This window comes from Chiloscyllium plagiosum, unplaced genomic scaffold, assembly GCF_037043375.1.
Source record: "Chiloscyllium plagiosum isolate Xiang-an unplaced genomic scaffold, Cpla_swu_hap1 HiC_scaffold_7, whole genome shotgun sequence".
In the NCBI taxonomy this organism is placed as follows: domain Eukaryota; kingdom Metazoa; phylum Chordata; class Chondrichthyes; order Orectolobiformes; family Hemiscylliidae; genus Chiloscyllium; species Chiloscyllium plagiosum.
The window spans coordinates 36,082,831-36,095,772 of NW_028270145.1; the positions used below are offsets into that span (position 1 = coordinate 36,082,831).

The following is a 12,942-nucleotide window of genomic DNA, read 5'->3' on the forward strand; positions in this document are numbered from 1 at the left end:
GCGGACTCCTTCAGAATCCCTAATGGTCACACATGCTGCAATTGCCCAGAAATGTGAACATTTCGACGGGGTGATTCCCTGATATCTGTGAGCCTTCATCAAAGTCTTCAATCTTGAATCCAGGGAGAACACTTCAATACATGGAATGTAACTGGACACCTACTCTGCCTCTGGAACTGTTTGGCAGTTTAACTCAGAGCTTTCCAAACTGTGAATTTTGACTCCCAGTGGGGTCACAAGCTCCAATGACATCCGTGATTCACTGACCAAGTATTAGCTGTTTGTAATCTTGCAGTTTGTTAAATAGTGAATATGGCTTATCTGAATCATAGAATCCCTACAGTGTGGAAACAGGCCATATGGCGCAACGAGTCCACACCAACCTTCCGAACAGTATCCCACCCAGACCCATACCCCTACCCTATTACTCTACACTTCCCCTGGCCAATTCACCTAACCTGCACATCTTTGGACTGTGGGAGGAAACCAGAGCACCCGGAGGAAACCCACGCAGACACGGGGAGAATGTGCAAACTCCATACAGACAGTCGCCCAAAGCTAGAATCGAATCTAGGTCCCTGGTCTAGGTGAGGCAGCAGTGCTAACCACTGAGCCACCGTGCCACTTGAGCTACTTGATGTTGCAGGCCTGAATCCTGACCAAAAAATGCTCTTGGGAAGCTAGGGATTTTTTTATATTTAAAATCCATGTGGATTAAGCGGTGATTATCTCCCATCTCTTATAGATCTCTATCCCCCTCTTGTACCCCCCTTAGTTCTTAGACATTCCCCACATAGCCACCATCCCACCAAAACATATACTGCTCTTACAGGTAACTTCCCCAAATCTCCACTGCTCTCACAGGCATTTTCTCTCTTCCCACAGGTGTTGTTTCTCCAATCCTAAATCTCACAGGCATCTTCTGCACCCCATCTTCTCACAGACACATACTCCACCACTCTGCTCTCACAGGTATGACGTCTTGATGACTTTCAAGCACCAAACTGGGGCCATGATGAGAAAATGTTTGGGAAGCATTTTAATACTTGTACTGAATCGGAAATCAGTTAATGCAACTCAGCTAGCACCACCTACTGTATCAAGCCCAGTACCTACCTACTCCACCTCCACCCCCACAAATCAACTGTCCCTTTGATTAGACTCCACTATACCAGTCAACATACCCAAGTAAACCTCCAACCATCCCGCACTGGACCTGACTAGCCCACCAACCACCCAACTACTGGGCTACCCGCACAATCCTGTACTGAGTTCCCCTGAGCACCCTTGAGTTCCCAACTCCTGGCTCCTCCTTTACTGATCCACCACTTACAAAATTCATCCAGTTACTGACTTACCCTGTTTCTGAAAAGACGGGATCTAGAAAAAATCTGTAACAATATAAATACAACAGCTACTATTGTGAAAGAGGGATGTCCTGCATTCTTCAAGCTTTGCTTGCACCTTTTCCTGGACTGGCTGTACTGACTTGAAGCTTCAGTTTGGATCAGAAGATACAACTGAAACTATAAAGGGGTCAGGTTGAGGAAATATTCTTACACTGTAGCAATGCACTCAGCACCGATGCTGACCACAAATTCTAACTTAATATTCCGCATATGGATCTTTGCCAAACACCATCTGATAACTGGTCTAATCGGTACCTTGGAATTTTTACTACATTAAAGGTGCTGTATAAATGCAATCTTTTGTGGAACAGAAAGAGCCTGTGAAACAGGCTAATTGGTGGATCAGACTACTCAACCTCTCTCCTGAATTTGCTTCAAATCCAACCTCTTTCAGTCATCCCAGCGACTCAGATAAACTTGCAGCTAAACCTTCACTAGTGTAAAAATAGGTGTCACAACCTGTTGACTCACAAAAAAAGAAACTGTCTCATCAAGAGATCCAATTCGAGAGGGGTTTCTGTAAGAGTTCAAAGCACGATGGTCCTTGGATCAATCATCATCGCTATTGATATCCTTCACAAAGATCAACTGACCTGGAAACTTTGGAAGCCCCGAGGCAGCTCAATCGAAAATGGGATTGTTGCACTACACAGTCGCTCTGGGATGTTTGCACCAAACGGATCCTAGTCAGAAAATGAAAAGGAGCAGTGAGTTTAAGTAATGCAAAGAGTAGTGCTTACATTGCAAGCTGGAAGGATGAGGGGTGACTCTTTGTGTTGTTTTCAATAGGAAGTTGAGTACATTCCTAACTTCAGAAAAGATCAAATCACTTAGAAGCTAAGTATCTCATCACCACATGATATCCTGGACTGGCTTTAATAGAATTGATTTGAGGATTTTTTCCTTCTTGATGGCCCTGAGATTTGTACTGTTTTTTATGCCTATCCTGGAGATTACATGGCAGTGGGATAGAGGAGGAAGGAAGTATTCACTCACAATGTTTCATTCATCATAGAGTGCAGGGGTGGCTGTATTCATCAGCTGGTCTTTGCCTGACCTTCAAATTTGTCTTTTGGGTGTCATATGTTTGAATTTTTGCATGTTCTCATTTATTTGCAGGTATACCTACTTGCCCATTTTGACAGGTTCAGCATAAATCAATCAAATACTTCAGGCATACATTCTCCCCATGTATGCGTGGGTTTCCTCCAGGTGTTCCTGTTTCCTCCCATAGTCCAAAGATGTACAGGTCAGGTGAATTGACCGTACTAAATTGCCCATAGTGTTCAGAGATGTGTAGGCTAGATGCATTAGTCAGGGGAAATACAGAGCAATAGAGTAAGGGAATAGATCTGGATGGGACACTCTTTGGAGGGTTGGTATAGACTTGATGGGTCAAATGGTTTGTTTCCACATTGTAGGTATTCTATGAAATACCACAGACAGAGACACAATGCACGATGCCTTCCGCACCCCACAGATCTCATGCCCTAAGTTGTCTTGGACGTTTCTGAGGTAGCAAAAATCAATGGCTGAAAGTACTTTCACAATAACATACCATGGCCTCATTGAACCCATTCTTTTCACACCTTCACCAAAGCTTAACAAACTAATGTGGCGAATTCCAAAATTAGAGAAGAGTCCACAGCAGGTCTGCAGTGGATTGGGACATGAAGGGTTTCAGAACGTGATGAGGTTCTCTCTTTAGTAACTTTTGTTCGTGGGACCAAGGAGAAGGAAAGGTCTTTCTGAGCCCCATGAGGACCACTTAAGTCTCATGTTGTTTCAGCTTCCTCCATCCAACCACCCCCATCATTCCCCTTCTCATGACCATCCCAACATCCTCTTCCCACGTCCCGCATATCACCAGCCATGGAATACGTATATCTTGCCTCCTTGCCAAACAGTTGCTGAAATCTCTGCCACACTTGTAGGTAGAACTTGTAGAAGAAACTGATAGTCAATGTCCTGCGGTACCGCACACTCCCTCCAGGTGCTGAGTCAGGGAGTGAAATATCATCAAGCAGCAGCTCACAGGCCTGACGCAGCAGATTCTCATCCCAGGATCTGTTTCAGGAATGAAGAGGTTACAGGTTACACGTTACACACTCAGAATCTGAGCAATTGTGAAATCTACAGACAATCATTGGCAGCCCACAGCCGAGCTATCTAGATTGTGTGCGTGAACAAGTGCCATAGCAATTTGCGAAGACAACAATGATTTATGCTTTGATAAGACTAGATTCTGGGTGATACTGGTGATAAATATAGGTGCTACTCCAAATTTATGAAAACTGGACGTAAACTTGAATTCAAATTGCTACTAGAGAGATAAGTGTAGCTGTTTAGATCTGGCTTCTGTGCATCTCAAATTAAATATAAACCAAGAAGGAGGAAGCCAACACAGCTACAACGCCCTGGTAAACTGGTCAAAAAACTAAGGGGAATGAAATATATCAAGTGGACAAATTTTACTTTGTGGCCTGTCATTGAAAAGTGGTCTCCAGCTTAACTACATGAATATTCTGAATATTTTCAGGCTTACCGGTTAGTTAGCTCCTTGCTGCATCTCTTTGCAAATACGGTGGTGGGGCCCACTCCTCCAAAGAACATCCTCAGGTCAGCAATGACATTTGTCTCATCTTTGAATACGACCTGCATTCCTGCATTCACCATGGAGAAGGCATTTTGCCGACGGGGGGCCTGGCGAAATGCCAACACAAACTGCCACTGCAAAAAAGGTGAGATATAACCAACTTATTTTGTGAGTTTTTCTGTATTTCAGAAAAAGACGAGGCACATATGGGGGCCATTCAGCCCCTGGTGCTGGTGCCAACTCACGAAAAGAGCAATACCATCAGTCCCACTCCATGATTCCAATCCCAGAGCTCAGTAAATGTTTCCAGTTCAAACACTGACCCATTTCCCGTTTGAAAATTACCATTTAAATGCTTCCATTACCATTTCAAATAGGACATTCCAGACTCTTCAGATAATAAAAATTTTATGTCACACCTGGTTCTTTTGCCAAGTATCTGAAATCCTTTGGTTAACAGCCATTCTGCCAGTAGAAACAGTTTCTCACCGACTCTGTTGAAATAGTTCATCATTTTGAATACCTCTAATAAATTACACCGTACCCTCTCTAATCTGAGGAGAACAATGCCAATTCTGACAGTCTCTCCATATCCCTAAAGTGTGTTGTCCAGAATTGGCCAAATTACTGCAGTTTAATTAAGGCCTGACCAATGCTCTGAAAAGGTTTAGCATTTATCCTACCATCTCTCTTCCTTCTGAAATGATTGACCGATTCTAAATTGAAGATACTGGCAACTCACATTAGAACATAGAACATTGAACATTACAGCGCAGTACAGGCCCTTCAGACCTTGATGCTGTGCCAACCTGTGGAATCAATCTGAAGCCCATCTATATGCCTATCCAATGACCATTTAAATGCCCTTAAAGTTGGCAAGTCTACTACTGTTACATGCAGTGCGTTCCACTTCCCTACTACTCTCTGAGTAAAGTAACTACCTGTGACATCTGTCCTATATCTATCACCCCTCAATTTAAGGCTACGTCCCCTCGTGGTAACCGTTGCCATCTGAGGAAAAAAGGCTCTCACTGTCCACCCTATCTAACCCTCTGATCATCTTTTCTGTCTCAATTAAGTCACCTCTCAACCCTTATCTCTCTAACAATAATAGCCTCAAATCCCTCAGCCCTTTCTCGTAAGACCTTCCCTCCATACCAGGCAACATCCCAGTAAATTTCCTCTGCACCCTTTCCAAAGCCTCCACATCCTTCCTATAATGAGGTGACCAGAACTGTATGCAATACTCCAAATGTAGTGCACCAGAGTTTTGTATAGCTGCAACATGATCTCATGGTTCTGAAACTCAATCCCTCTTCTAATGAAAGCTAACACACTGTATGCCTTTATAACAATCCTATCAACCTGGGTGGCAACTTTCAAGGAATTATGTGCATGGACATCGAGATCTCTCTGCTCATCTACACTACCAAGAATCTTCCCATTAGCCCAGTACTCTGTATTCCTGTTACTCCTTCCAAAGTGAATCACCCCACGCTTTTCCATATTAAACTCGGTTTGCCATCTCTCAGTCCAGCACTGCAGCTTATCTATGTCTACCTGTGACCTACAACATCTTTCGTCACTATCCATAATTCTACCGACCTCAGTCTCACCTGCAAATTTACTAACCCATCCTTCTACACCCTCATCCAGGTCATTTATAAAAATTACTAAACAACAGTGGATCCAAAATCCTTGCAGTACCCCACTAACTGAACTCCGGGATGAATTTTTCCCATCAACCACCACCCTCTGTCTTCTTTCAGCTAGCCAATTTCTGATCCAAACCGCTAAATCACCCTCAATCCCATGCCTCCATATTTTGTGCTATAGCCTACCATGGGGAACTTTTCCTGTAGTCAACGATGACTTAAAGATCAAAGCCAAAGGCCCTGGCTTCCCAGAGAATCCTAGAATTAATCTCATCTGGCCTTATTTATCTATTTTTTCCAGAATTGCTAACGCTTCCTCTTTATGCACCTCAATCCCATCTAGACCAGTAGACTATATCTCAGTATTCTCCTCGACCACATTGTCTTTGTCTTTTTAGCATGAACCTATTCAATTGGGGGAAGGGATAACACGAAACAAACACAGAGAATGCTGGAGAAACTTAGCAGGTCTGGCAGCATCTGTGGAGAGAAAATCAGAGTTAACCTTTTGAATCCGATATGACTGTACTTCAGAACTGATAATATGCTTAATACCAGATAAAATGCAAATGTTGTTGATGAAGAACCAAGTCCCATCAAATGCCACATAGTCCTGGTTGAAACAAAGCCAGCAAGAATTACTTCTCCTTGACGTCCCTGATTTGCTCATTCATAAGCCAATCTGATGCTATACTGGTAGCATCTTCATAGAGTCATAGAGATGTACAGCACTGAAACAGACCCTTTGGCCCAACTTGTCCATGCTGACCAGATATCCGAACCCAATCTAGTCCCACCTGCCAGCACCTGGCCTATAACTCTCCAAACCCTTCCTATTCATATACCCATCCAGATGCCTTTTAAATGTTGCAATTGTACCAGCCTCCACTACTTCCTCTGGCAGCTCGTTCCATACACGTACCACCCTCTGCATGAAAACGTTGCCCCTGAGGTTTCTTTTATATCTTTCCCCTCTCACCCTAAACCCTGTGCCCTCTAGTTCTGGACCCCCCCACCCCAGGGAAAAGGCTTTGTCGATTTATCCCATCCATGTCCCTCATGATTTTATAAACCTCTATAAGGTCACCTCTCAGCCTCCGACGCTCCAGAGAAAACACCCTAGCCTATCCAGCCTCTCCCTACAAATCCTCCAACCCTGGCAACATCCTTGTAAATCTTTTCTGAACCCTTTCAAGTTTCACAACATCTTTCCGATAGGAAGGAGACCAGAATTGCCCGCAATATTCTAAACGTGGCCGAACCAATGTCCTGTACAGCTGCAACATGACCTCCCAACTCCTGTACTCAATTCTCTGGCCAATAAAGGAAAGCATACCAAATGCCTTCTTCACTATCCTATCTACCTGCGACTCCCCTTTCAAGGAGCTATGAACCTGCACTCCAAGGTCTCTTTGTTCAGCAACTTTCCCTAGGACCTTACCATTAAGTGGATAAGTCCTGCTAAGATTTGCTTTCACAAAATGCAAACATCAGCACAGAAAGCTGTGATTGGTCCAAAATTGAGCCTGAACATCATCAAAGCCAGTGTGTTGGCACATGTCATCATTTCACTGGCAACTGGTCTGACACAATGATCATAGAGATGGGGCTTTTGCAAAGATGGTTAAAATAACAAAATTAATCAAAATGCTTTTAATTACCAGTCCAGGAAATTGCTGGAGTTTCTTGAACAATGACAAGCTTGAGGCCTATGTCATTCATTGGTGACTATTTCCATAAGAGCATCTTACATTGGGCTCCCTACCAAGATATATGACAAGCGGACCATCCAAATTTAGCACTCCCCCACTGCTAATCAGTAACCTTTGTCCTGGCTTTATATCCTGAATGCAGAGGTAATCCATCCCAAATGTCTTTTCAAGCAACTTACTTGGTCTCAATATTTCTTTGTGACTTCAAATGGAACTCCTGCCTTTTCCTGCGTTGCTAACACTACCTCCATGAAGTTCATTTTCTCTCACATGACAGACACAACTCTGTAGCTCTTTATAAAACTTAGGTCCATCTGAGGTTTGAACTCTGCTCTCAAACCCAGGCAGCCTCTTCAAATTCCTCTTACTGTTTCCTATATGTGAAGGATTATTAATGCAACCGCTCCCAGAAGTTGAGTTGTCCGTGTTAATATTAAACAGTGATTATAAGTCTCACATTTAACCTATTCTGTTATTTAAAATCTGGTCAGCTAGGTTTTCTGGAATTCCAGAAATCCAGTAGCTCAGGTAAATCAAGGGGAGCTTCAGGTCAAAGGTTAAGTGTCTTCCCATTACTGTAAGAGGGTTCAGAATGCACGTCCCAGGATCAGGCCATGTTTGTCACCTTAGATCAGATCACAGTATTCCCCATGTTCAAGCATCTAGATGCCATGCAAGATTTCAGACCATTTCCTGCCCTCCCATTACAGTAGTAGCAGGTTCTTGGCTTGTCCCTTTGGCTAGCAGCTTGTTCCAGAGTGCTCCATGCCTTACAGGAACATACCTGTCAATGAGGATGACTTCCAGACAGAGATCCCTGTACAGAATAAAGACCTTCAGACTCCAATGTATGGAGGGACAGGCTTCCTGAGAAACACCTTCTCCTCCTGACTTAAGAAATCTAATCAGTCTCAAAATTGAGGCCTGTGTTTCCCAAAACTTTGAAACTACAGAACTCTCCATCTCCTACTGTTTTCTGTTCCGCAACAATCCCCAGACTTTTAAAAGACAATCTTAGCAGGACCCATAAATACTTACAGTCATCAGTTTTCAACCTTCATCTCATTCCCACTAAATTGCTGACTCCCTTCTGGCCCTCATGCCTACCTGACAATTGTAAATAATTTGTGCACAGTTTCTCTCTCTCTCCTTTTTGAAACCACTGTCATTACCCTTCCCTCAGGAAATCCATCCTTGGACCATCTATCCTAACAACTACTGCCCTATCTCTTAACATCCTTTCCTTGAAAGTGTTGTCACCCGGAACTGTTGTCAGAGTCTATCATCTCAGCCCTCGCATATCTATCAGAATGTTTGCAGAACAGTGTCCTACACCCAAATATCTTCAGTAATAACCTTCCCTTTTATCATAAAGTCAGAAGTGAGGATGTTCACTGATGATTGCATAACATTTGGCACCATTCATATTTCTCCAGCAGTCCATCTTGGGTTGATAAGTAGCAAGTAACATTAATGCTACAAGTGCCAGGCCTTGACTATCTCCAACAAGACTGAATCCAACCATCACCTTTGATATTTAACAGCATAGCTATTACTAAATACCCTGCTATCAGCACCTTGAGCAGAAACTCAGCAGAACCATGTAATTAAATACTGTGCCAAGAAGAGCAGGTCAGTGTTTGAGAATTCTGTGGCAGGTAATTTTTCTCCTGCCTCCTGACAACCTGTCCTCTATCTACAAAGTGCAAGTCAGGAGTCATAGAATCATCATAGAATCCCTACAATGTGGAAGCTGACCATTCGGCCCTCAAGTCCACACCAATCTTCCAAACAGCATCAATACTGGACTCAATCCCCTACCCGTGTAATCCTACATTTCCCATGGCTAACCAACCTAGCCTGCACACCCCTGGATGCTATGGGCAATTTTTCTAGCAAAGCCAATCCAGCTAACCTGCACATCTTTGGACAGTGGGAGGAAACCGGAGCACCCAGAGGAAATCCACACAGACACAAGGAGAACATGCAAGCTCCACACAGATGATTCTCTGGCACTATGAGGCAGCAGTGCTACCCACTGAGCCAACGCGCTGCCCTTGTGTGATGGAATACTCTCCATTTGTTTGGATTAATCTATCTTGAACAACACTCAAGAAGCTTGACAATATCCAGGACAAAGCAGGCCATTTGATCGGCATCACATCCAACATCCAGTGCATAACGGCAGCAATGTGTACTGTTTAAAAGATGATCTGCAACAAGTCACCAATGCTCCTTAGATAGCATTTTCAAAATGTATTACCTCCACCACAGAGAAGACCAAAGGTAACAGATCCAGAACCCTTCCAAGCCACACATCAAACTGACTTAGAAATATATCACGCTCCTTCGCTGTCACTGGGTGCCTTCAAAACTCTGTTGGCCGTATTCTAATGCTATGTTCAATTCACTCATCACCCACATGTTCCTGGCATTGGTGACTGTTCAACTTTCCAAGAATTCTGACACTGACCATTTGTACATACCACTATCACGAACAGCAATGTTTTGAGTGTTTTAAGGACTGTGATCTGGGTTTTCTTCCTTCCCTCAATCTTCTGCCTCTAACTTGCTGATTTAACAGTGGTCCTCGAACCTGCTTTAAAACCAAGCTGATCGACAATCCTCCTAATATCTCAATTTCTGTCTGTTTAGGTCTCGGCAAAATGCCTTTGGATGTTTTTCCCTGTGGAAGGTACCACATAAATGCAAATTGGTGTTGTGTCCTTTTGCCATGAGCTTTAGTGACAAACTAAAATCCAGGCTACTTTTAGCATGGAGCCCTTCCAACTTGCCACTCTATCTTCAAATTGATTGGTCCCTCTCACCCATCAAGGGATAAATGTGTAGAATCATTCATCAGTGACACTGATTTTCACAGCTGACTTTTCAGCACACTTTCTGATCACACCAATTACTTCTTCAATGACCTACCTTTCTGGAATACGGTATGAAGACTGACAGCAATAATTCTTCTGGCCTCAGTGATGTTTTAGCAAAACCAACGAAGAAATTTTCATCTAAATGGATTTCTCTTCTTCCTCCTGTTGGAAGCAATAAAAGTTAACATCTGTACCCCTATTACATTGGAAAAAAATTGTTCTGTCTTTCCCAAATATTCCGATAAGTATTCCTGTGAAAAACAGCTCAGCCAAGCATAAACTGATTTATACCCATAAAGTGTTGAGTCACTCACAGTTATGAAACAATCAGATTCTGCCCTGTGACTCAAAACAGTAATGTGATAATGATCTGTTAACTTGTTTTAGTGATGCTGATTGATGGAGAAAGTATTGTCCAGGACACTGCAGCGAGCTCACCCACTCTTCCACAGAATATATACTGCAGGAACAGCCCAACCACTCTCTGCTAATTTTACACTATATGAACCACTCCGTACTGTGCAGAATCTTTTATCCCCACTGTTCACAACTGCTCAGATCGTGAAGCAAAATGAGCTCATATGTAGCAAGGCCTGGACAAAATCCATAATTAGGCTGATTAATGACAAGTAACATGCTAGGCAATGACTAGCTCAGACAAGAGGAACCATCTCCCTTATATTCAATGAATGTCTCACTACAATAACGTTTTCACTCATTCATGGATAAGGCTTTGCTGGCAAGGCTAGCATTTATTGCCCATCCCCAATTTCCCAGAGGACAATGAGAGTCAACCACATTGCTGTTGGTCCAGAGTCAGACCTGGTAAGATTAGATTAGATTAGATTAGATACCTACAGTGTGGAAACAGACCCTTTGGCCCAACAAGTCCACACCGACCCTCCGAAGAGCAACCTACCCAGACCCATTCCCCTACATTTACCCTTGGCTAATCCACCTAACACTACAGGCAATTTAGCATGGCCAATTCATCTAACCTGCACATCTTTGGACTGTGGGAGTAAACCGGAGCATCCAGAGGAAACCCACGCAGACACGGGGAGAATGTGCAAACTCCACACAGACAGTTGCCTGAGGTGGGAATTGAACCCGGGTCCCTGGCACTGGGAGGCAGCAGTTGTAACCACTGAGCCACCGTGCCGTAAGGAATTGCAAGGATGGAAGTTTCCTTCCCTAAAGGTCATTACTGAACTAAATGTGTTTTTCCCAATGGTAGGCAGTGATTTCATGGTCACTGAGTTTAAATCCAGATTTTTATTCAATTGAAATTCCACCACCTGCCAGGGTTCAAACTCAGTCCCCAGTGTCTCCAGATGAATAGTCTAACAATAATACCACCAGGCCATTGCCTCCCTAACATCCTGGGGGTCACAATTAACCAGAAAGTGAACTGAGCCAGCCATATAAATAATGCATTAATAAGAGACTCTCAGAAGCTAAGAATTCTGTGGTGAGGAATTAGTCTCATCTCTACAAAGCTTGTCCACTATACAAAAGGCAAAAGTCACCTATGTGATGCAGTACTCTTCAATTGCCTGGATCAGTGCAGCTCCAATGACAATGAAGAAGCTCGTCACGATATAAGTCAAAGCAGCTCATTTGATTAGCACTCCATCCAACATCTTCAACATTTACTCGCTTCCACCAACACACAGTGGCAACAGTGCTCCCCATCTACTAGCTGCGCTGCAGTAATTGATCAAGGTGCCTTTGACTTTCTGAAGATGTATAAAATTATGTGTAAAGATAGCGTAGACAGGAGGAAACCTTTTTCCTTTGAGAGAGTGATCAATGACCAAGGGGCATAGACTTTTCCCCAAAGGATGATGGGAATCTGGAACTCACTGCCTGTGAGAGTAGTACAGGCCAAAACCCTCACACTTGTCATGCCAATGCAAACAAGACTATGGGCCAGGTGCTGAAAAATGAGTTTAGAATACTTTGGTGATTGTTTTTGACCAGCGCAGACACAATGGGCTGAAGGGCCATTTTCTGTGTTGTAAATTTTTATGACAGCACTTTCCAAGCCTGTAGCCTTGAATATCTAGAAAGACCAAGGCAGCAGAAAATATCATCATCTGCAATTTCTCCTCAAAGCCACTCATCATCCTGACTTCCTGATGAAGATCTTATGCTCAAAACATCAACTCTCCTGAAACATTGACTCTCCTGCTCCTCGGATGCTGCCTGACCTGCTGTGCATTTCCAGCACCACACTTTTTGACTCTAATCTCCAGCATCTGCAGTCCTCACTTTTTTCTCCTGACTTCATAATGGGCAATGAAAGACCAGCTACACCCATACTGCACGAACAAATAACTAAAAAGAGTCCAATTATAAGGACAAATTGCTTGGATTAGGATCATAAATCCTTGTTTACCATAACTGAGGTATGATCTAACTGAGATGTTAAAAACGAGTACAGGGCAGATAGAGTTCGGAACAAGGTGGGAGGGGTCGAATCTTAAAATTCAAGTTATAGTGTTGTGGTGTACTGTCAACTGATATTTCTGCACATAGTGTAAGTTTGTAAATGTGTTTCCTCAAAAACTGATGAGACTGGGAGTCAACTGAAAATTACAAAAATGAATCAAGTGAATATAGAGCAGAATTACAAACCAGTTATAATCTAATTCATTGCCAGCAGAATATGCACAGGGCACAAAT

General features: G+C 43.2%; 1 protein-coding gene across 8 annotated transcripts in view; it reads right to left on the bottom strand.

Moving 5' to 3' along the window:
* Window positions 1-12,942, bottom strand: part of LOC122551442 (aldehyde oxidase 1-like) — a 142,707-nt gene that overhangs the window by 85,690 nt on the left and 44,075 nt on the right. For all 8 annotated transcript variants that reach the window (XM_087988902.1, XM_087988896.1, XM_087988895.1 and 5 more), the window contains 4 exons: window positions 10,307-10,416; window positions 3,955-4,139; window positions 3,302-3,476; window positions 2,003-2,092 (listed from right to left, as the gene is read on the bottom strand). In XM_087988902.1, the coding sequence (XP_087845028.1) occupies window positions 2,003-2,092; window positions 3,302-3,476; window positions 3,955-4,139; window positions 10,307-10,416 (560 nt within the window). The remainder of the gene's footprint in view (window positions 1-2,002; window positions 2,093-3,301; window positions 3,477-3,954; window positions 4,140-10,306; window positions 10,417-12,942) is intronic.